We start from the raw sequence: 25,937 nt of genomic DNA, 5'->3' as shown, positions 1-25,937 counted from the left end.
TTTTTTATGTTTAAACCTCTGAAGCTAATTTTCATATCATACAATAGACTCAAATATTAATTCTCCCTGTAAAAATGCTGAGAAAGAAAGCAATGGTTATTTGGACATAGTAAGAGTTCTTGCTTTAAGATATATATCAAATGTTAATCTCATCATGTTAATTATTGGGAAATCATTTTACATGCAGTTAGTAGATGAAATTTCAAGTCTTGTTAATATGTTTAAATTTGCAGAAAATTTATATAATTTAGATAAGTGATTAATATCTTATGTACCACGTATTTCTTTAAGATATTCTTTGAAATGATTTATTATCTTGTAGTTATTTATAAGATAAATAGTAATTTTCTTTTCCTCTGCTTTTCAATTTACAGCAAAAGATGATGGAAGCATTGCTGTTGCCCTTGGTTACACTGCACATTTGGTCTCCATGATTTCCTTTTTCCTGCAAGTGCCCCTCAGATATCCTATAATTCATAAAGGGTCTAGATCAACAATCAAAGACAATATCAATGACAAGCTGACTGAAAAGGAGAGAGAGTAAGTGTCTTTTTTCAAAAATGATTTTTAAATCAAGCCAGTATATAAAACGTGGGATACAATATAATATGTCAAATGTAGCCTAAATTGTGACAACTTTTCTATAACCTTTATAGAGTGCTTCATTTTATTTAAATCAATGTAGTTATTCATATAAATTTTAGTGACTCAACCCCTGGACTTCCAAATTTTGCTAATGGTAGCAAAAATTTACTGTAGGTTTCATTTATTTTCTCCTTACTTTTGTGAGGATAAGTGCCATATAATCTACTAATATTCACCTAGTACCTCTTGCATGTTTCTTGTGGGCAACAGATCATTGGGTCCTGTTTTTTAAAAAATCTATTCAGCTACTCTCCATCTTTTGATTGGAGAGTTTAATCCATTTACATTCAACGTTATTGATATGTATGGACTTACCTCTGCCATTTTATCGTTTGTTTTTAGGTTGTTTTGTGGTCTTCTCTTCCTTCTTTCTTTTCTATCTGTCTTTTTTCAGTGAAGGTGATTTTCTCTGGTGTTATGATATAATGTCTTGATTTTTATTTTTTGTGTATCTGTTGTATATTTTCTTATTTGAAATTACTATGAGGCTTACAAGTACTATGTTATAACCCATTATTTTAAACCAAAGACAACACTGATTGCATAAACAAAAATAAAACTAATAAAAACTCTATACTTTAATTTCCTCCCCGCTTACATTTTATTGTACTGTTTGTGTCTTGAAAAGTTGTCCTTATTATTTTTGATTGGCTCATATTTTAGTCTTTCTCCTTAAGAGTAGTTTACACAGAACAATTACAGTGTTATAATATTCTGTGTTTTTCTGGGTACTTACTATTATCAATGAGTTTTTTTTTTTTACCTCCAGATGATTTCTTATTGCTCATTAAATTCCTTTTCTTTCTCATTGAAAAAATACAAAATTTAGCTGTCTTTACAAAAAAAAAAAATACGAAAATTAGCTGAGTGTGGTGATGTGCACCTATAGTCCCAGTTACTCAAGAAGCTGAGGTGGGATAATTGATTAAGCGCAGGAGGCAAAGTCTGCAGTGAGCCGAGATCACACCACTGCACTCCAGTCTGGGTGACAGAGCAAGACCCTGTTTAAAAAAAAAAAAAAAAAAAATAGAGAGGGGATCGTTTAAGTTTTATGTATTTGTGAATTTTCTAGTTTTCCTTTAGTTATTGATTTCTCATTTTATTCCATTATGATATAGAAGCAGAGAAGTTAATTTTATGATTTTAATATTTTTTAAAAATTATTAAGACTTGTTTTGTGGCCTAATGTATTGTCTGTCCTGGAGAACATTCCACATGCACTTGAGAAGAATGTGTATTCTGCTGTTGTTAGATGCAGTGTTTTATTTACGTCTGTTAGATCTAGTTGGTTTATGATGTTCTCAGGTTTTCTATTTCCTTATTGAGCTTCTGTCTAAATGTTCCACTTACGATTGAGAGTGGGATATTGAATTCAACTATTACTATAAAACTGTATTTCTCCTTTCAATTCTGTCAACATTTGCTTCATATATTTCAGACCACTGTTGTCTGGTGCACATATTTGTTGTTGTGTCAGCCTGATGAATTGACCCCTTTATTGGTATGTTTTTGACTCTTGTAAAAACTTTTGGCCAAAAGACTGTTTTATCTGATATTAGCATAACCAACCCAGCCAGGTCTCTTTTGGTTGCTGTTTGCATGGAATATCTTTCCCATGTTTCCACTTGAAACCTTTTGATCTAGAATAAATGTCTTGAAGATGGCATATAGTTAGAGCATGTCTTTTATGCATTCCTCCAATCTCTGCCTTTTGATTAGAGTTTTTAATCCACTTCCACTTAGTTACTCATAGGGAAAAACTTATGCCACTTTACTATTTGTTTTCTGTATGTCTTATGCTTTTTTGTGTGTCTTATTTCCTCTATTACTGCCTTCTTTTGTGCCTAATTGATACTTTTTTGTAGTGTACCGTTTTGATTCCTTTCTCATTTTCTTGTTTGTGTATTTTATAGATTTTTTTTATCATTATGATGGGGATTTTAATTAACATCCTATATTTATAACATTTTAGTTTGAACTGATACCAGTTAGCTTCAGTAGCATATAAAAACTCTGTTCTATACACCTCTGTTCCTCCCTCCTATCTTTATGTTGTTACTGTCACAAATTGCATCATTATACATTGTGTGCCCATACTACTGTCTTTTTTTAAAAAAAAACATATGTAATTACCTTGTCTGGATTTTTATTTCTTTGTGCAGCTTCAAGTTACTATCTATGGTCCTTTAATTTCATTTGAAGGCCTTAGCCTTCACTTTCTGGTTGCACTGAGCCTAGCTGTCAGCCAGAGGGAAAGGTAGGCCCCGCTCAGGTTTTTTCTGAACACGCGTCTTGTTTTGGGTATGAATGTAGCTTCTAAATTCCCCAGTATACTTGGACACTTTTGAATGATCTAATCTCAAAGAAACTCTCCAGCTTTTCTTCCCAGGCTTTAGGCAATCTGTTTTTTATCTGAAATGTAATTTTTTTGCCCCTGGTGGCTCTGGGTTTTTTGTTTGCCTTACTACTTGAACATTGTTAGCTGCTTTTCAGCTCCAAGTGAGTTCAGACTAGGTGAGGAACAAAGGAAAGTGACTCACATTAGTCCTTTAGGTAGCTGCCAGACAAGTTTGAACAGACACACTTGTTTTTAGAATAAGAATCTGGTCTGTTCCCTCAAGATCCAAAAATCAAGTGTCATACTGGGAGGGCGAGCTGTCTGTCGTCTGCAAGACCAATGCTGAACTGAAGAGGAGGGTGGGGCCAGGGCAAGTCAAAAAGCTGCAAAACTTTCCTCCTGATTTTGAGTTTTCTTTTTCTTGGTTCAACATTTAGGCATTTGACACAAACCTTTGACTATTTTCTGGGGTTTTGACAAAGTTGATTTTGACAATTTTCCTTGATTTTTTTTTTTTTTTTTAGATGTTTCTCTGGAGGGACAGGTCTTTGTCTATTGTACCATTTTTGCTGACATCATTTCGTTTGTTTAATGATGAAAAACATGGCTTATAAGGGATGAAGAGGGGCGCCTAGATGATTTTGAGCAAAAGAGAATACCATGACCAGATATATACTTAAGAAAGATCACCTGGTGGTTCTCTGGAGGCTGAGCTATTTCCAAACAGCCTTCTCCTAGTGCCATAATGTTCAAATTAAGTGTCTTTCCAGATTTTTATCAAAAGTTTCGTGATGGTCTGACATTAAAATTAGTTATGCAGGAAAATCACTTTGGAAGCTTGTAGGAAGGGTGTTCCTTGAGATGGTAAATATTTTTTACTCCAGATCAGTTGCACACTTTAATTTGTGAAGTAGCAACTTAACATGTGGGCATTTTCAACTAGCACACCCCAGTGTGAGTAGCAGCAGTGATTTATTGATTTATTGATCAATTTTCTCAAGTGATCTGGTAAGGCCAGCTAGTTTTAGGTGATTATGCTATCCCTTTTTTCTTTGGCAGCCAGAGGAACCGCAGGAATTGCATTTTGGTTAATGAATTTTATATTCTACCTCTATCTTCCACGTTTTGCTGAAACACATATTGTATTTTATTGATTTTGATATATAAAATTTTAATGTTGATTAAATGAGATAAAATATTGATAATTGATAATATTGATAAAATGAGATAAAATATTAAAATCTTATAATTAATGGCATGTCATATTATAATTGATAGTACCTATCTTTTCTTAGTGTTATACAAGTTGATGCATTTTGCAATTGATGCTATTTTAGATTTTATGAACTATTAAGTGTTTTAGCTGGTTTTATGCATTTTTGTGAAGTACTTCAAATCCTTTTTGAAACAACATAAATGTATACATAAATATATAAATAGAAATACGTTTATTGATTATGCTTATGCCTCTGTTATTCTTAGCCTGGATCACTGGAAGAGCAGATTAGACATGGTTTTTCTTTCTCTTGAGTTTTTAATTTTGATGTAAACCTTTCCAGGACATTAGGTGGAATCAGATCTTCATGGGAGATGGCAGATAGAAATTGAATGATTCATTGGACAATTATAATTAATGTAATGACCCTAGGAATTTTCAGCCTCTCCCCTCTCTGATTACCTGTCTCATCTGGCTGTTGGTACATGAGATATTAGAATTCAAAGCTCTATATAGCCAGTTTTGCTGGAGGAAAAAAAGGCCAATTTCTTTTCTTTGTCTGGCCTGTTTGAAACCCAGGCTTGGACTGATTTCTTGCCTAAGCCATTACTTGTACACCTGCATATTGTAAAGGGAAACTCTGAAATCTTTGCTGCATTTCACTATGAGGCTCAGACCACAAAACATGAGGAATGTAACCACAGTCCAGCTGCAATGTTCCTCCACCCCTGCTTCTTTCACTGAGGACTGAAAAGTATGTTTTAAAGTGATTTTTGAAATTAAATGTATTAGTTATTGTTATTGTGCTACTTAACTGTCTGGTAGATAATAAATTCAGAATGGATTAGTAAAACATGCCATGAGTTAGGACCTAGCTGATCAGAGCATATGGCTTTTTCAAGGCCTTAAGAGATGTCTGAAGTTTGTTTTATTCTCAGGAGGATAAACAAGGAGTAGTATAATTGGCAGGCACTTTTGAAACTTTCTGGCCTGCTCACAACAATACTTTTATAAATCTCTAAAAGATGGTAAACTATTTTTCTGTTGTAGAATTATTGGAACTTAGAAAAATGGTAATGCTGTTTCCTTGATTTTGTGAACTTAGATTTGTTCCTATGGAGGATCCTGATCTGACCAAAACCCCAAGAGTTGCCCTTTTTACCTGATTGATTCTGATTTCTTTTCAGATGATATTGGGCCAAGATCATAGTCATTGCATGTGGACCTGATTCTCATGAGAGTAGAATGGTCTAACACCTTTTCTTTGTGACTAGGTGCACAAGGAGGTCATACATCCTATGTATAAAGAGATTGGTCAAACAGATCCCCAAGTCTTATGACCTGAGTTGTTTATTATTCTTGCAACCACATTAGATAGGTCTAGAAATTTATAGACCTTCCCATTCAGCATAACTAGGTTGCATTTTGCCAAGAAGGAAGAGACAAAGGAGTTTGCAGAGTAGCAGTGAGCAGGCTGATACCTTGGCTAAGCAACACTGACTTTGTAAATAAATGAATGAAAATGTCTTTCTGATGGCATCTTCTTGAAACTGTCAGAATACCTGGAGCTTTATTTGGTAAGTAATAAGTTTTCTGTAGAGATAGTGACTGGCATCCAGGATTTTGTTTATAAAAAGCTTATATTGAAAACATAAATGAAAATTCCAGAACTCTGGTTTTCAGACTGCTGTAATTCTGACCCCTCATTTCTATTATTACCTGCTTCAGGTACACTTAAACACCTGTTGACAACATCTTATATTAAGAAGTACGTATTCTTTCCTTTAAAAATTCTCAGCTTCTGTTTGTTAATCAAGCTGCTTTTAGTGCAGAGAGTTCAGAAATGATTGCTGTTTTCACTGAATTAGCATCTGTTTGTTTTTGCGGCATCCAATTCAATATAATGGCCTTCTTCCAGAATTGGGGAATTTTCATATCGTGCTTAGGCTTAAATGCTGTGTCTTTCATTTCCAACCCTCTTCTGTGGAAGAGAATGCTATAAATTAGACCATTTCTTATAACCTTTCATCTTCATTTTATTATAGGTTGTTGCTCAAATGTTGGCATTTAGAACACTCAGTAGACCCAGACCCCAAACCTTTAAATTGGATGATGAATACGATGACTTGAGGCAGTGGAAAAGAGTGGACCAAATGCTTTGATTTTCTACTTTCCTTGCTATGCAACTTTAAAGTATAATTAAGCAAATATTTTTCAGGGTGACTAATACTGCTGAAATGAATGAAATTATTAGTTCTTTTGGATTTTCCACTTGATTACAGGAATTTGACCTAACTTGAGAAATTTCTGTTCATGTGAAAACTTTCCCAAATGTCTGTAGTCCAACTCTCTAGTATTACCTAACAGTACACCATGGAACAGAAATAAAGATGAAAAAAAAAGTCCATGCCCAATTGTAGACTTACTATGTTTTAGAACCAGTCAGAATATTGTTACATCATCTGATTAAACTCTTCATTTCACAAATGGAGAAACAGTTTGAAAGATGAAGTGAGATCATACAAGTTAACTAAGCATTCATCTTGATAGGCCCCCCTGAGGAGAGGCAAGCCCAGAAGATGAAGTGCTTATTATTATTATTATTATTATTATTATTACTATTATTTGAGACGGAGTCTCCCTTTGTTGCCCAGGCTGGAGTGCAGTGGCAAGATCTTGGCTCACTGCAACCTCCGCCTCCCAGGTTCAAGCGATTCTTCTGCCTCAGCTTCCCAAGTAGCTGGGACTACAGGTGCGCACCCCCACACCCAGCTAGTTTTATATTTTTAGTAGAGATGGAGTTTCACCATATTGGCCAGGCTGGTCTTGAACTCCTGACCTCATGTTCTCTGTTTTGGCCTTTCAGAGTGCTGGGATTACAGGCGTGAGCCACCGCACACAGACAAAGTGCTAATTATTAGGTATAGTACTTGTAAAGCAAGCATGTAGGAGATGGAAGAAGTGTATTTATCAAAATGGGTCTGTACTGGAGCCTGAAATACTCCTTTTCCTGATTTAGGGAAAGCATTCTTGTAAAGAATGCAGTAATGTGAATCTCTGAATGTTAAGCAGAGTTACTGTTACGTTCTCACTGAAAATGGTAATTATTCAAGTCACATTTGTTAGTTGGTTCACTTGACGTTTGTTTTTTTCTCTAAAAGGTGCCATGCAAAATTCTTCTCTTTCTCTGTTGCCTCCAATTATTTAAACTTGATGAAGTGTTTGTTTTTTATTTCCAATTATTTTGGGCTTTCGAGTCATGTTGGCTTCTCTCTTATTGCTGAGTGACTAAGGTAATGTTCTCCTCTCTGAGTCTTGGTTCTCCTGGTATAGTACCTATGTCACTATGCCACTAGGTTGGTATAAGGATTAAATAAAGTGCAGTGCTTGGCATACAGAAATACTTAACAAAATTTTGCAACTACTATTATGTGTACCTCGAGCTTTGCAATGGGAATTCCAGGCATGTAATTTTTTATTAATTCTGTGTGCTAGAAGATGGGCCTAACAAAAGGTTTAGGAAAATTAAAAATGCAAGTCAGTGGGAAAGTACTGTATTTCCTTTTGTGATAATGCTGTGAGGTACATTATCTTTAAGTCAGTGGTATAAGTGCAGAGGACTAGTAAAGTTCCCCATAATGCAGGAGTAGATACTGGTGTAGGTCTGAATGCTTGTCTGTTTACAGGCACACCTCATCTTATTGCATTTTGCATTATTGTGCTTCATAGACACTGTATTTTTTACAAATTGAAGGTTTGGGGTAACCTTGCATCAAGCAAGTCTGTTTGTCTCTGTGTCACATTTTATTAACTCATGATATTTCAACCTTTTCATTATTATTATTTCTATTATGATGACCTATAATCAGTGATCTTTCATGTTATTGTTGTAATTATTTTGGGACAGCACAAATCACACCCATATGAGATGGCAAACTTAAAAAATGTGGTGTATGTTCTGACTGCTCCACTGACCAGCTGTTCCCCCATCTCTTTTCCTCTCCTCTAGCCTCTTCCATATTCCCTGAGACACAACATTATTGAAACTAGAACAATTAATATAGCCCTAAAATGTCCTCTAAATGTTCAAGTGAAAGGAATAGTTCTAATATTCTCATTTTAAATTAAAAGCTGGGAATGATTGAGCTTAGTGGGGAAAGTATATGAAAAGCTGAGATGGGCTGAAAGCTGGGCCTTTGTGTGAAATAGCTAAGTTGTAAATTCAAAGGAAAAGTCCTTGAAATAAATTAAAAGTATTACTCCAGTGAACATACAAATGATAAGAAAGTGAAAATACCTATTGCTGATATGTATACAGTTTTATTGGTCTGGATAGAAGATCAGACCAGCCACAACATTCCCTTAGGCCAAAGCCTGGTCCAGAGCAAGGACCTAACTTTCTTCAGTTATTTGAAATCTGAGAGAAATGAGGAAGCTGCAGTAAAGTTGGAAGCTACAGTGCTTGGTAATGAGGTTTAAGGAAAGAAGCCGTCCCTAGAACATAGAAGTGCAAAGTGAAGCCAGGAAGTGCTGATAGAGAAGCTTCAGAAGTTATCCAGAAGATCTAGCAAAGATCATTAATGAAAGTGGCTACACAAACAACAGTTTCAAGGTAGACAAAATAGCCTTCTGTTGGAAGAAAATGTCATCTAGGACTTTGATAGCTGGAAAGGAGAAGTCGACGTCTGACTGCAAAGCTTCAAAGGGAAGGATGACTGTTTTATTAGGGACTGGTATAGCTGCTAATTTTAAGCTAATGTTCAGTAACCATTCTGAAAATCCTGGGGCACTTAAGAATGATGCTAACTATACTCTGTTTTATAAATGGAACATCAAATCCTGGATGACAGCACATCTGTTTACAATATAGTTTACTGAATATTTTAAGGCCCCTGTTGAGACCTACTGCTCAGAAAAACATATTCCTTTCAAAATATTACTGTTCATTGAAAACACACCTGGTTACCCAAGAGCACTGATGGAGATGTACAAGAAGGCTAAAGTTGTCTTCATGCCTGCTAACACAATATCCATTCTGCAGCCCATGGATGAAGGAGTCATTGAAACTTTCAAGTCTTATTTAAGAAACACATTTCATCACATTTTATAAGGCTATAGTTGCCAAACACAGTGATTCCTCTGATGAATCTGGGCAAAGTCCATCGAAAATCTTCTGGACAGTATTCACCATTCTAAATGCCATTTAGAACATTCATGATTCATGGGAGGAGATCAGAATATCAGCATTAACAAAAGTTTGGAAGAAGTTGATTCCAACCCTCATGGATGATTTTGAAGGGTTCAAGACTTCAGTGGAAGAAATAACTGTCTCATGATAAAAGTTTAAAAATGAGGAGTTGTTTCTTAAGGATGAGCAAAGAAAGTGGTTCCTTGAGTAAACCTGATTCTAGTGAAGATGTAAAAAAAGGATTTAGAATGTTACATGAACTTAATTGACAAGGAAGTGGCAGGATTTGAGAGGAAGGCTTGACTCCAATTGTAAAAGAAATTCTACTGTGAGTAAATGCTGTCAAACACCATTGCATGCTACAGAGAAATTGTTCATGAAAGGAAGAGTCAATTGATGCCGAAAACTTCATTGTTGTCTTATTTTAAGAAATTGTCACAGCCTCTCCAGTCTTCAGCAGCCATCACCAACAAGGCAAGACCCTCCACTAGCAAAAAGATTATGACCCTCTGAAGGCTCAGATATGCATTAGCATTTTTAGCAATAATATGTTTTTAAATTAAGATACATACATTATTTTAAAATATATATTTTGTACTTTAGTTTTTTTCCATGAACACATATTCAAAGATATTTTTAAAACATAATGCTATTTCCATATACACTGGGAAACAAATAGTGTGACTCTCTCTTTATTGAGATATTCAGTTTATTTATTTATATTTTTTTGTAGAGACAGGATCTCGCTATATTGACCAGGATGATCTGGAACTCCTGGTCTCAAGTGATCCTTCTGTCTCACCCTCCCCAAATGCTGGGATTGCAGGTGTGAGCCATAACACTAAGATACCAACTTTTTTGCAGTGGTTTGTAACCAAACCCACAAGATCTCCAGTGTTTGTCTGTACCTCAAATAGACCAAGAGTTTACTGCCTACAATCTACTAAGTAGTCAAGTAAGCATGTATGTCTTGGAAGCTATGGGTTAATGAATGCTGAAGCCCTTATTCTTACAAGGAATGCAGAGCAATTTCAAACTAAATAGTTCTCAGTCTGGCCTACTATTTACTTTTTTAGTCTTATCCCCAGATTCCTTCCCAGTTGATAATCTATGCTTCCGTCAAAATGAACAATTGATTGTTTTCCTAACACATCACATTTTTTCTCACCTTGATACTTATTGTCCATGCTGTTCTATTTATCTGGAATGCCTTCCTTAGCCATCTCTAGCATCAAAACTGTGGTTGTACATGAGGCCCTCCCTTATTATATAAAACTTTCCTTGTAATCTCTTTTCTTGATTTCCCATAGTTTGGTAAACTGTAATTATTCTGGATGCCTGTGAATGATTCTCTCTATATGGTATCTCAGAAATGAAGTTCTTTTATATGTACTTTAATAACAGCCGAGCTCAATGATCCACGTAGTATATTTGAGTTATTTATTCTTGTCTGAAATATTCTCAGGATAGAAACTGCATCTTACTTGGTATCAGACTTCCCTGTCTTGCAGAGAGGCTTGTATTTTGTAGACACTCAATAAATATTTCTTGAATTGAATTAGGAGAGTAAAAGGAATGTTCGGTTTTTGCAAATGCTATTAGGTAATCTGACACTCTACTCTGCGGCCCATTGTTTTAACTCTGGATGCTCTGGCCAGGACAATCATTATTTCATAGAGTCCCTTGGGACTGTGGCAAGCTATTAACTTCTGTGCTTGTTGTAATCCAAGGCGCAGGCATCAGCGCTGATGGGGTTATGTTCAGGGGTGTGAGCAAAGAACATGTTTTAAAATGAGGAATCCCCATGGAAATTCAGGCAGTAGAGATCAACAAAATAAAAATGCAGAAGGTGGCTGCTGGGTGAGACAGGAAATGAACACCTTGTGAAGATTAGGCATTCCACTGAGAGAGGGGAAATGTGGAAAATGAGTCAAGAGTAATTGTGCAGCTATTTCATCACTGACACTTGGAGGTATATTGTTGTGTGTGTTGTTTTTAATGAAGTGTGCTTTTATAGTGCTGATGTTATTATCTGGATGAGGAAGTCTTCTTTAGTATTATTGTCATCTCAGCTTTCTGCAACCAACTAAATTAAAATACAGTAATGTAATGGGACAGTGGAATAAGAAAGAAAACCAGATGACTCTGACATGTGACCCCAACCTGAACTTACTGCTTTTCTAGTTTTTGGTATACTCAAATCAAAATAGTGTCCAGTGTAATGCTTGCAGAGGCTGGGGGGATTGGACAGAGGAATAATATATTTAGTTAATAATGGGATATGTCCTGAGTTCAATACTGTTACATTATTATTAGAATATGTGAAATCAGTGTTTCTCAACAAGAGTCCCAAAGCATCAGTGAGCTCTCTAGTAGTTCATGGACTTGCCATTTGCAATCCATTAATATTTATCATAGGATATCATAGATGCCTTGGGTTCTGATATGAATTAATCATTGATTTTAATAAATAAAGCTTTATTTTATTGGTGTTGCATGAAAGTTGTTCTGTTCTTTTCTTTAATTCTTATATGTCTGCTTTTTTCAGTAAACAAAGAATGAGAGAGATGAGGGTAATTATATCAAGCCAGAGTGTGCAGTAGGTAATTTGGGAAATATTTTGGTTTTCTGACAAAAATGAATGGAGGGAAAGAGTAAAAATTATTTTTAGACAGATGTGAAATTATTTTAACTTCCAAAAGCATCTTATTATAATAGCTCTCTAGACAATTTTCTAAGGATAATAACATTTATGTCCTGGGTAATTGTATCATCATAAAACAAATTTATGTCGCTCCTTAATTCAGGTAGTTTTAACTACGATATTTTTATACCTCTCTTTTAGATGATTTACAGTTAGTAAGGATGATCACCAAAAGTAATTTCTGAGTTAGATTAAATGATCAATTAGTTTTTAATGGTTGCTTTTCTTCTCTAATTTATTGAAAATGAAAAACTGATATAAGATATAATTCACATATAGTTAAATCGTAAGGGATTTCAATTATATGAGGGGATATCACAAGAAAGTCAATCATGTTTATTGAGCACTATTGAGGATATATATACTAGTCACTGCACAAGATGCCAGCATTAAGTAAGGTTAGCTGGCTCTGAACTGGCATCAGTACTCATAGCAAGTCAACAGAGAGTCATTCTCAGTGTAGGCCCATGCTAGCAATCAGCACAGGGTTGGGTTGGAGGTAGCCAACAGAGGCATGCGTGAGGAGATGGCCCCTAAGCATCTGAGCTGCTGAGTGTGGAACAGGATTAGGAGCTGTCCAGGTGACCCAGATGTAACGAAACGTGTACACTGGCACAAAGCAGATACTGCACCTTTCCATGGACCAAAGCTCCCACTTTCTCACCTTGCCTCATAAGTGAATTCAGTTTACATTGCTGAGCACTTAACACTTAGGCATATATAAGAGAAGAGTATGTATATAATTTAATATTTAGTCCAAGTAAAAATTAAACTTACTTTCAAAGATTATAACTTTAAGTGGCTAATACTAAAATACATTTATTCAAAGGATAGGAACTTTAAAGTATTTTGGATCATGGATTGGTTGTGATAAATACATGACTAATTTGATTTAAACAGAGTTTCTTCCACATATAATCATCTTACAGATACTGGCTTTTAAATAATAAAACTTGTGTATTCTAAATTAGGAAAGGAAAAATCATGGCTTTCCTGTTTCACTCTTGTGAAAGAACTTTGGCATCAGATACACCTTGAACCAGTTTATTCCACCTCTTTAGCCTCAGAATACTCTTTTAGAAAACAAAGATAGCTTCACAAAAAGGTGGAGAAGAATAGAGAAAATATATAAAATGACCTTTGCATATAGTAGTCACTCAGTAAATGTTTGCATACTGATAAATGAACCTAGTAGTCATGATATTAATTTTTTCCCTTATAGTTGAATTTATGTCGTTCCAGGAGACATGAGAGACTCATAAGTTTTTAGAACTTGAAAAATCCTTGGCTTTGAATTTAGAAAGGATTTCTTGAATAGATCACAGAAACAAGACCATAATATAAGAAATGGTCTATAAGTTTGATTTCATTTAAGAAGAAAAATCTTGCCTATAATTCATAGCTTTTAGATTAATCAAACATCAGGATCCAGAATATATATTTTTAAAACCTTTACTTATCAACAAGTAAAAGAGCAATCAACCTAATAAAAATATGGGTGTAATATATAAAGAAGCTGTTACAGAAGAATAAACTCTAGATCAGGTGTCCCCAAATTCGGGCCGCATGCGGCCCCCTGAGGCCATTTATCCGGCCCCCCACCGTACTTCAGGAAGGGGCACCTCTTTCATTGGTGGTCAGTGAAAAAAAAGAAATGGGAAAACTGAATAGGAGCTTTTTCCAGAGTATGTCAGCATAGATATCTTAACCAATACTGAAACTGCTTGGAAAAAACAAATTCTTCAATGTAGAATAAAGGAAACTTAGGTCAAAAACTGAGTAAAGACAAGAACTTAAAGAAATAAGGTGAACACTGAAGCCAGCTTTTTCCTTGAAAGCATTTAATTAAATAAATGTGAATTTGATAAAACAGCTTGAACAAGACAATAGAAAAAACAAAAGTGGCCGGGCACGGTGGCTCAAGCCTGTAATCCCAGCACTTTGGGAGGCTGAGATGGGTGGATCACGAGGTCAAGAGATCGAGACCATCCTGGTCAACGTGGTGAAACCCCATCTCTACTAAAAATACAAAAAATTAGCCGGGCATAGTGGTGCATGCCTGTAATCCCAGCTACTCAGGAGGCTGAGACAGGAGAATTGCCTGAACCCAGGAGGTGGAGGTTGCGGTGAGCCGAGATCGCGCCATTGCACTCCAGCCTGGGTAACAAGAGCGAAACTCCATATCAAAAAAAAAAACAAAAGTTACAGACAAATGTCTTTCATACTAAGTTGCCACTTTTGTATGAAAGACATACAAAACAAAACATATGTAAGCTGAATCTAGCAATTCAGGAATGAGTCAGTGGCTCAAAATTTAAAAAGCTTTTCACGTAACTCATCCATTATCAGATTAAGAGAAATATCATATGATCATTTCAATAGATACAAAAAAGCATTCAATAAAATTGGATAGTTGTTTAGAAAGGCAATATAGATTTTGATTAGGAACATAAATTCTCAGTCGGGTGCAATGGCTCCTGCCTATATAATCCCAGCACTTCGTCAGGTTGAGGCAGGCAGATTGCTTGATCCCAGGAGTTAGAGACCAGCCTGGGCAACATTTCAAGACTTTGTCTTTTCAAAAAAAAATTTTTAATTAGCCGGGCATGGTGGTGTGCCTGTAGTCCCAGCTACTCAAGAGGCTGAGGTGGGAGGATCACTTGAACCTGGGTGGTTGAAACTGCAGTGAGCTGTGTTCACACCACTACACTCTAGCCTGGGTAACAGAGCAAGACCCTGTCTCAAAAAAAGGGGTAGAGGAGTCTTAAATTCTGGATCCAGATGATGTGAATCCAGACTGTTATTTAATATAAATAGTAGGCAGAATTTGAAACGGCACTCAAGATATCCACTATCCTGGTGTACATGTCCCATATAATATCTTCCCCTTCAGTGTGGGCAAGACTTGTGAATATGTAGTCAGCCCTCTCAATCTGCAGATTCAACCAACTACGGATGGGAAATATTTAGACAAAAACAAACATAAAATAACAATACAGAAAATTTTTAAATGCAAATTTAAAAACAACAAACATAATTATTTACATAGCATTTGCATTGGATTAGATATTAAAGTAATTTAGAGATGATTTAAAGTATACAGGACTTATGTACATAAGTTATATTTGTAGGTCATGTATAGCCTACAGGTTATATTAAAATACCAATTTTATATCAAGGCTGGAGATTACTTGGATTTTGGCATTCACAAGTGTCCTGGAATCAGTCCTCCACAGCTACCGAGAGATGAATGTAATTGGATTTTACTCCCATGGTTAAGGTTCCTAATCATTTGACTTTGAGTTAATATAAAGCAAAATTAAATGTGTAGGCCTGATCTAATCAGATGAGCCCTTGAGAGCCAAGAAGCAGTAGTAGATGCTCTTCTGCTAGCCCACAAGAAAGCAAACAGAACTCCTCATGGAGGGAGCCATGTGGATAGGACCTGAGGGTGGCTCCTGAGAACTCGGAATGAAATATGGCTGACAGCTAGTAAGGAACTAGCTCAGCCTTACAACCACAAGGAACTAAATTCTGTCAGCAATCCGAATGAGCTTGGAAGATGACCCTGAGCTACGCATGAGAAGCCTGACTAACATCTTGAGTTTAGACTTTGTAGACCCTGAGCCGAGAACACATCTATACTGTCCTTTGATTTCTGACCTACAGAAACCATGAGATAGTAAATGAGTGTTGTTTTAAGTTGTTAAGCTTGTTTTATTTTTTAAAGCAGTAATAGAAAACTAATATGTAGTGTGACTTTGGACAAGTTACTTGATCACCCTGTGCCTTACTCTCATTATTAAATGGACACTTCGTAGGGTGTCTAGGTGGATTTGCAAACTATTAGAGTAAGAAAATCCAGCACATTTGTTAGATATAAGATCAGCAGGAAAATCAGTTAGATTCTACACATCAGCAATAACCAAATTGGAAATGATTTCAATGAGTTCAGTACAAGCACCTAGCAAGCAATACGGTTAATAAAAAGGGTGAGTCCAGGCGCGGTGGGAGGTCAAGTCAGGTGGCTCATGCCTATAATCCCAGCACTTCGGGAGGTCAAGTCAGGTGGATCATCTGAGTTTGGGAGTTTGAGACTAGCCTGGCCAACATGGAAAACTTGTTTCTACTAAAAATATAAAAAATCAGCCAGATGTGGGGGTGTAGTCCCAGCTGCTTAGGAGGCTGAGGCAAGAGAATCGCTTGTACCTGGGAGGTGGAGGTTGTAGTGAGCCAGGGTCATGCCATTGCACTCCAGCCTGGGCAACAAGGGCAAAATTCCATCTCAAAAATAAATAAATAAAAGTAAAAAGGGTGAAAGACCTTTATCCAAGAAAAATATAAAACATAAAATGAGAGTGAAAAACACAAAAGATCTGAATAAATAGATGCACAGACATATATACATACTTTGTTTGGCTCTGCCTTATGCTTCTCTGATTTGGCATAACACTATTTGTATACATATTTTTAAATTGTTTTCGAATTTGAAATAATTCATTGCAGTATATTGTCAATCTGTTTTTCCCCAGGCATTATCAAGTGCTCTCTGCTTATAGTCAAGCAGAAGAGCATTGGCCCATAATGACTAACGAAAATATGTAAATAACAGCACTAGATCTGCAGCAAAGTAACAGAAGAAGCACAACACAGTGGATTTCAAAATACAAGTGTTACGTGGAAATAGTGAGAAGACATAGGGTAGTAATCAGCAGGCAAGGAGGGTTTGGTTGAAGTTACTTGACAGTAAGAGGAATATCGTGCACATTACTGCAACCCTAGGAGGATTGACTAACGATTATGTGAAAGTACATCAGATGAGTTTGGTGAGTGAAAATTTTAGCGCATAAATAGCAAAAAAAAACAAAAAGAAAGGAAAAACCCCCTCCAATGTAAGAACCCTTAGGGAAAATGGTTAAAAGACAAACCACTCAATCAAAAAATGATCAAAGGGTATTACATCAATCATGTTTCAGTCAGAAAAGCAGAATCAATGTGAATATTATGGTCTGATGGATTTATTATAGTAACAAGATCATATGTAATTGTGGAAGAAGCTACAGAAATAGGAGTCCAAAAGCAGGGCCTGGACGTAAGAGAAAAGTCACTAACAGCCCTTCCAAAGCTCAGGTGCAGGTAGACAACTCAGGCAAAGAAGTAGGAAGCGAGGTGTACCCAGCTGCTGAGTGGAACCCCAGAGGAGAGCAGGTGGAGCCATCTATGGAAGGCTGTTGCCACTGCATTCAGTAGTGGGAAGGAATTAATACTGGATGGCAGGGGCCAGCAGCTGGGAACAAGAGCTAGATGCAGAATGAAAGCATAGAGACCAAATGGAATCTGCAAGCAGCCTTGCGTCTATATCTTACTGGGTCTAATCACCAGGCCCTGTCACCATGCCAGTGTAGTGGCTGCTGCAGTGGCCAGTTATTACCTTTGGAAGACACGAAGTGACTTCCATCTTCCAAATCTTACCCAAATTTATCTTTTGTTTATCTGTAACCTGGATTCATATAGGCAGTGGTCTTCTGGTAAATATTTCCAGCTTAGCCAAGTTGACACAGTAAAAACTTAGAATGGATATGAAGAGACCTTGTATTATATTCTAGTAATACAAAGATCAATAGCAGTAATAGTAATCACTCAAAAAATTATAGTTGCTCTTGGTATCTTTCAGGTGCTATTCTAAATTTTATACACATTCACACACATGAATTTTTACAAAAGCAGTATGAGATTAATGCTGTTGTTATCTACATTGTATTGACAAACTGTGTCACAGAGAGTTCAAGAAAAAAAAAAATTCCAAGGATACGTGTTGTTCCCTAGGGTTAGCAGCACCAGCAATTTGTCCGAATCTAGTGAAATGGTTTCTAGTCCATACTGTTCAGAAGTATGTCCCCTAGAGAAACTTGCTCAAAGGAGGGCATATAAAGATGTTATGTACACCATTACTTGTGCTGGCGAAAAAACTAGAAACAGCCTAAATCCCCTTTAGTAAGGGAATGGAGAAATAAAATGTTGAACATCCTTAAGGTGGAATACTAATTAGAAGTTCAAAGGAATATTTTAGATACATATATAGACAAAAATAGCTCTCAATAAACAGTATGGAGTAAAACAAAAGTAAGTTACAGAATGGTATGTATGGTTCATTATTTTTCATGGAAACACATTTTAAAAGTATAAAAAGTGTTAACACAGATACTAACCAAATTTGTAAAAGCAGGGGCTAGTGGAGAGAGGATATGACAGGTGCTGTTGATTGCCTAACCATAGCCATTTCTGTTTCTCAAGAGCTCCATATTGTTAGTAATTAACTCTCTTCTTTACCATATGGAAAGTGGGTTCCAGTCTCAGTGCCAGGGAGTGAACCACAATTGGCTTTTGACTAATCATGGTAATTCCATTCCACTCAACAGTGATGGATTTAGGAGTTGATTCATAATTCTGGCCAGTTCTATGGGGTACTGCTGGGAATCGTTTTATGCACTAAGACAGACAGTTGGCTGCAATGCTGGTAATATTCAATTTCTTGATCTGGGTGCTAGTTTCAGAAAATATTAATTCTGTGAAAATTAAGGGAGTTTGCCCTTATCTATCTGTATGTTATACTTCAATGAAAATTTATGTATAAAAACAGAGACACAGGAAAAAAGTCTTCATTTTCTACTGGATATTGTCTCTACGGATGAGACCTGATTGTGTGCCAACCATCCTGTGATCATGAGTGGGCCTGGCCCAGTCTTCTAAGGGTGGCAGAGTGGAACGACGGGAAGACCTGGGTCCCAAATAATGTCATAGTTTCTGAGCTAGCCATTTCTGGAACCAGTCTGTCTCTATTCCTTTTCTCCTTCAAGTCAGTGATTGGGTTTTTCTGTTACTTGAGGTTAAAGTAATCCTAACTAATCAAGGAAAGGGGAGTCCTAGAATTGGTAAGCAAAGAAGGCTCACTTGATCTTAATGCTTTATTTCTTTTAACTAAAAAATAATATCTGTTGCTAAATCTGAGTAGTGAGTATGTAGGTCATTATTCTCTACTTTTAAAATGAAGTGGGTACTATTATTTTAAATGTCCTTTAACTTAATAAAACAAAGGAAGAAAAAATATCAGATGAGTTATTGCTCATCAGAAACAAAAATGAGAGAGTGATTATTGTAAGGTGAGGGGCAATGGGGAAATAATATTTCTCAGCAAATGAATCAAGAACCAATTTGTTTATATTCATTTAATAAATACTTAGTTGACTTTACTGTGTATAAGCTACTGTGACATTGTGTTTGGACCTTAAATTTGAAATCACTAGGGTTTTTTGGTAAATAGCATATTAATATATTGGCATTTGTCTTCAATAGGATGTTGTATGTTCTAGAGGATACCCATATGTCTGGGCTAAAGTCTGTATTTTAGATGAGAGCATCTCTAGTATTATTTTCAAATTTGAGGAAAAAAAAAACCTTATATAAGTAGATTCGTATGATACAGAAACATGTTTTCGTCATTTAGCCAAGTAAAATACATAAAACAAATTATTCTTACCTCTAGTAGAAGTGTATGTAGAATTTTGACTCCTAAGTTTGTATTATTTCTTGAGATAGTAACCATGCTCAGCCCTCAAATTATGATATACATATGTATGTGATTCCAAGATACGATAATTTAAAGAACGCCTTTGGTTAAAAATACGAACTGCAGTGTAAGATCTGAGATGGAATCCAGCTCTTTATCACCTTAGCCCTGGGCAAATCACTTCTGCAAGCTTCACTATGGGGAATAGTGTCATTATGGAGTTTGTATGTAATGGAAACCTCAAATTCACAATGACTTAAACAAACAAAATCATATTATCATGCACAAAAAATCGAGGGATCAGTCAGTAATCCAGAGCTGGAGTGGCAGTTCCATCAGTGCTTCAGGAAATGCAGGGTGTTTCAAGGTCTCTGCTCTGCCATCCCTGGAGTGTGGCCCTCATGGTCCGTGATGGTTGTTGGAATGTCAGTCATTATGCAGCCAGCAGGAAATGGGCATTTCTCCCTCCTCTGACTTCCACATTCTCCGCTCTCCATAGGAGGTTGAGAAATGTCTTTTTTTCTAAGTGGCTTTTAAACTTCAGGGGTTCTGTTAACAACAGAAGATGAGGAGAATGGGTGTTGCGGCACAGTCAGCAGTCTCTGCCACAGGGTGGTTTTAAGAGTTAAACGATGCATGTAAAGCCCAGCACACAGAGCCTGACATGGAAACAAAGGCTGCCGTTTTAATCATCAGTTGTGAACTTCAAACTTCTGACTGAACAAATGTGCTTATCTTTTCTTACCAAAATGCCACTGAAATAACAGTACAGGCATTACAGTTTAAAAAGCATTAATCCCATATTGTCAAAAGGAACAGGAGAGGCCACCTCCAGAGCAGAGAAATTGTGAAATCAACAAAATTGTGAGAACTGAACAGCAGGTGAAAGAGTAGCAACTGATTTAGCAGGCTGAAAAAATGAAAGTCTAAGACAGGCGTCCCCAAACTATGGCCCCTGGGCCTCATGCGGCCCCCTGAGGCCATTTATCTGGCCCCCCGCCACACTTCAGGAAGGGGTGCCTCTTTCATTAGTGGTCAGTGAGAAGAGCACAGTATGTGGCGGCCCTCCAACGGTCTGAGGGACAGTGAACTGGCCCCCTGTGTAAAAAGTTTGGGGACGCCTGTTCTAAGAGCTTGCAAGGGGGAAAGTTAAGAAGCAAGCTGATTCATGCTGTAGAAGTCCAAAAAGTCTCAGAGTTGGAGGCCAGGAGTCTTTGAAGATGAGTCGGGTATGTCTGGAAGTCTGTATTAGAAGCCAGTATCCCCTGACAGCCCCTCTCATGCAGCTACCTCTCCCTACACCAGCAGAAAACCTGCAGTTTACTCTTGAGAGGTCGGACCAGATTAATCTTGTATTCAGGGACAACTAGAATAACTGAGGGCAGAGGTGCCAGCTGAAAAAAGGAATTGATTGTATATACAAGAACATGGAAACTGATCCAAGAGAAAATACATACCGCTTCTTAGAGTTGTACATCTCCATGTGAAACTGCCAGACTTCCTCTAATAACCCCAGAGTGAAACCTGCCTTTTGGCCAATCCTGTCCATGTACAGCTTTCAATATGTGTGGTCTCTAGTTCCTTGCTTTTAAAAATGATGAACCAAAGAATTGCCAGACATTTGAGGAAACTTATCATATGAAATATAGAAGCCAAAATCATCAAAAAGAAATGTGGAGGAAAGAAGACCATAGGAAAAAAGAGAGAAAAAAAAAAAGACCATAGGGATCAATAAAAAGCAATAGTTTGATATTTGTTGGTCTTTTTTTAAGAGACTTTAAATAATGTCCTCAAAGAGACAAGGGAAAGTACTGTATCCAAACACAAAAACAAGATGGTATAAAAATGAACATTCATTAAAAGATGAAGCTTGGCAAATTAAAATTACGGAAGTTTTTAAAAAATTCAACAGAAGGTTGGAAAGTAAAGTTGTTTTCCTCTTTGAAAAAAAAAAAAAAAAAAAAGCCAAGCATAGAGATCAAAGAAAAGAAAGAAAAGATAAGGTATTAGAGGAATTCCTCAAATATTTGATGATCCAACAATCCATATAGCAGTGAGTGCAAAAAAGAAACAGAGAAAAGGAAAGGTGGGAAATTATCCAATAAATAATAATGCAAGAAAAATTCTAATAATTAAAATACTTTATTTCAAATGGAAAGAGTCCAGCGAGTGCCTAGCACAATAAAGTTTCAAAAGCCCACACTAAGGCACATCACTGTGAAATTATGGAATTCTGGAGGTAAAGTGAAGATTCTAAAATCTTGCAGAGAAAAAAAAAAAATACAAAGGAATAGGAGTCATAAAATCCAACTCCTCAAAGGCAACAATGAAAGGTAAAAAGCAAGCAATGGAACAATCCTTCAGGGTTCTGAGGGAAAATTACTTCTATAACCTATATTTATATCAAACTATCAGTCAAATAAAAGGGCAGAAAAAAGACTTTTCAGGCATGAAAGTCCCATGCACCTTTCCTAGGAAACTTCTGGAAGATGTGCTCTATTAATACAAAGGAATAAACCAAGTAAGAAGAAAACATTATTCAAGGAAAAGAAAGGGTCTCAGGGTGAAGGGGAGCCATAGATGATCGTCTTCCCCGCTGGCCAATGGAGCAGGAGAACGAAGGCACCAAGAAAGAGTGAAGCCGAAAGATAATTTAACCATAGCAAGAGGGAATTTTCATTGCTTCGAGGGGTTCTGGGAATAAATTAGTGAGAGGTACATAAACTTAGCAAATGAGAAAACTAGGTGGTTATTAACTCCAGGGAAAACCAAGTTTAAAAGAATTAAAATATACATTATATGGCTCAGCTCAAAAAAGTAACATGGTTATAATACTGTAATGTTGCATACTGATTTAACCAAAAATTATGATGTTGACCCTACTGAAAGGATGGGAGGAAGGGGAAGTGTGGGTATTTTGGAAGAGGTTGGGGAAGCAGTGTGTAAGAGAGCTATATACTCATTTTCCCCAGTATGTTGTCAGTAGATCATTTTTAAAGCCATAGAGTCAAGAAACAGGAATATAAGGGTATTAATTAGAAACATAAAGGGAAAATACTAGGGGAAAAAAGCAGCTTAAAGTCATGAGAATAATAAGCTTGGAGGTCTAGGAATGGAGATAAAGCTCTAGGCGTCCCCAAACTATGGCCCGGGCCGCATGTGGCCCCCTGAGGCCATTTATCCGCGCCCCCCTCCGCCCCCGCTCCGCCACCGCACTTCAGGAAGGGGCACCTCTTTCATTGGTGGTCAGTGAGAGGAGCACAGTATGTGGCGGCCCTCCAATGGTCTGAGGGACAGTGAACTGGCCCCCTGTGTAAAAAGTTTGGGGATGCCTGCTCTAGGGTATTTTAACTAATAAACATGTAAACTGATGTTTTTAATATCAGGCTTATAGAACAATTTGATTTTTTAAACCATAGGTATGTTTTATTTTGATAAAAGACATTAATTTTTAATTGCTTTTGGTGGCTTCATTTATACAAAGTCTTTGCAAACTAATAATACAATTCAGTGAACATTTATTCAGTACCTGCTCTATCAGAACATTGTACAAGAGGCAGACATGTAAACATATGATTGTAAAACAAAGCCTACTGTAATTACGTGCTCCCAAATGCTGAATAAATACTGATATCTCATGGAAGCACCTCACTTCTTTCAGGACTAGGGGAAGGCTTCAGAGAGGATAGAGCATTTGCATTGGGCCCTGAAGGGTGAGAGCAATCTGAATAGGAGTTTCAGTGCCAGCTGTGGCCGGTGTTGTCAGGTCCCACCGTCAGTGGAAAAGGAGATGTGTGTAGTAGGAAAAGAAGTCTGGTGGAGCTGTGGGAGGCTGTTTTGACTTCTCTGCCTCTCCTAGACATTTCTATTAGTCATTTCTTCCTGAGGATTTTCTCCTCCCTGCCCTATCACCCAGACACTCTTAATTTTAGTATTGACTTTACCATGCTGAGTTATATTGTGGTTCTCTTGCCACTGGCACCGTGCCTCTTAAACTTTTGGTCTAATTTAGAGGACAAGGGAAGGGAAAAGAAAATCTTGGTTTCACCTGGCCAGATGTAAATTCCTGAATATAAAGATAGGAACTCTCTTCCCTGACCTCATAGGATTCTAGATAATAACTGTTACCTTTTTTGAGGCATTAAGATTAAACTGTCATTTTCACAGTTTGAATGTAATTTTTAGGACCCTCAAGAGTAATGTAGGACACATCTAATTTTTTCAAGGAAGTATGATAGTTTCATAACTATAAAATATGTATTTCTCTGTGAAGATGCTTTTCAGAAGTAATCGGGCAAGTCATTATGGTGTGTGTACCTGTGAAACGTCCTCCAACTTTAGGATTTTGTCCCCTAGATTTGTTTTCTTTTATATTGTTGGGTCCAAAAGAGGAAAGGCTGGCTTAGAACTAAATAGCAGAACTAAACCATATGTTTTATACCAAATTCGAAACAGGTGAAGGTTGTTAAAATCCAGCAAGCACTTAGAAAAGCTTGAGACACAGGTTTGTATTAAAGGCAGGTGGTTATATGTACAATAAAAAACAGTCACCAGCACACTGGCTTATTGATACATATGTGATTGATCTTTTTGGATAAAAACAAGGAGGAGTTAATAAATCACTGCACATAGCTATAAAGATGTTTGGGCTTGAAAGCCTAGCCTGTAAGAGTAAATGTGGACCCTGAAGGAAATTTATGAAGCCTAGATCCTTTTAGCTTTACTTAACAGCTAACATCTGACTGACCCAGGGGGATCATGGAAATTTATTGCTGGGCCATTCAAATATTTAAGCTGTTGTGTGATGCAGAACAGGTAAAGATTAGCCCAATAACAAATATAAGGCTATAAAATAAAATGAGATTTCGATGACTTGTAAGTACTTGTCAGAGGTCAGCACCAAATGACTGGTCAGAAATGGTAAAAACTTGTTGATAATTAAAGCAGATTGATTATGACAATGTAGATGTTTGCATGGGTTGCTGTCAGATCAGTGATCCTTGGAGTTTCCTCCTCCTTTGAAGTCCATACTTAACAAAATAACTTAGGGGCCTCTAAATTGTCTTTTTGTGCTCTGGAATTGGGCAAGATGATGAATGGAGGTGATTCCTTTTGCAATTTTATAATTGAAATATGTCTTTCTCAAATGCATTTCGAATATAGTGCAATTCCTAGACAGCATAGTCACTTTAGAAAACTGACTTTAGCTAACTTATGTATGGAGTTTTGAGCATTGACGTCCAGAAAGCAGGTAAAAGTTTTTAGACTTTGTGATAGATGATCTAAAATTAGCCTTTAAAACTGAAGTATTTTAACAGATTTATGCACACCATTATTGAAAAGTTGACTTAGTGGAACTAAGTGGATGTAAGAAGCATGGCTGTACTGCAGCCAAGCAGGCATAGGACAGCAGGCATAGGTGGAGGGAAACAGCCTAGACGACTCAGCAGGATTGGGGCGCAAGTGCACAGTCCCATGTCTTACATAATAGCCATGTAGACACAGCATAGAGAAACTCCCCACCTGGCTCTTAGTCACTATTGTTTGTGTAGCGTATAAATATAACACTGACCCTGTGAAAGGGCGCTGAATAAAGCCATGTCTCATTTACGTGCTGTTTCTTGAGGGTTCTTCCGGCTCTCTGCCCCACGTCCATCCACTCCCCTCAGTCCTCAGATGGGGCTGGATCCTGACACTGAGCATGACAGTGGATTTTTCAAAAACTTGTGGATTTGTTAATTCTAGCCGCTTTTATTTATTTAAGCCCTAAAAGCAATAATGTATGTAATGTTGTTTCTAGGACTATGGAAGTTACATTAATGTGATCTACAGTTAGTTATTGGTATTAACATTCTCTGCCTTTTTGACTTAGCTCTAAACACAAAATGTAGATTTGATGGTTTTCAGAGTGCCAACTTATCAAATCAGTTGCTGAATTGGCAATGATTTGGTATATGAACATCTGATTTGTGGGGAGAAGAAATTCCCTAGTTTTTAATAGCAATCTTGAATGAAATGAAATTTACAAATAATACAGCTTTACAAAATGAGGTTATTACTTGATGGGGAGCATGGCATAGAATAAAAAGCAGAAGCTTAGGAGTCAGACAGGCAGGGGTTGGAAGTAGCTCTACCACTTACACTTCACCCATACATTCACCCCTCCCTCCATTCCACAAATAAACACAGGGCTCTTGGAACTGGGATACAGCATCAGTAAGACTTGGGCTCATAGTTTCACATTCTTTTGGAAGATTCAAGGAATAAACAAGCAACTAC

At 36.9% G+C, this 25,937-nt stretch overlaps 1 protein-coding gene across 3 annotated transcripts in view; it reads left to right on the top strand.

Annotated features, from left to right (window-relative positions):
• UVRAG (UV radiation resistance associated) overlaps positions 1-25,937 on the top strand; it is a 302,584-nt gene that overhangs the window by 186,475 nt on the left and 90,172 nt on the right. For all 3 annotated transcript variants that reach the window (XM_074400911.1, XM_010334331.3, XM_003923486.4), the window contains exon 12: positions 375-540. In XM_074400911.1, the coding sequence (XP_074257012.1) occupies positions 375-540 (166 nt within the window). The remainder of the gene's footprint in view (positions 1-374; positions 541-25,937) is intronic.

The sequence above is a fragment of the Saimiri boliviensis genome, chromosome 6 (assembly GCF_048565385.1).
Source record: "Saimiri boliviensis isolate mSaiBol1 chromosome 6, mSaiBol1.pri, whole genome shotgun sequence".
NCBI classification, from domain to species: domain Eukaryota; kingdom Metazoa; phylum Chordata; class Mammalia; order Primates; family Cebidae; genus Saimiri; species Saimiri boliviensis.
Note: the sequence above shows the minus strand (reverse complement) of the source record. Positions and strands in the feature narration are given on the sequence as shown.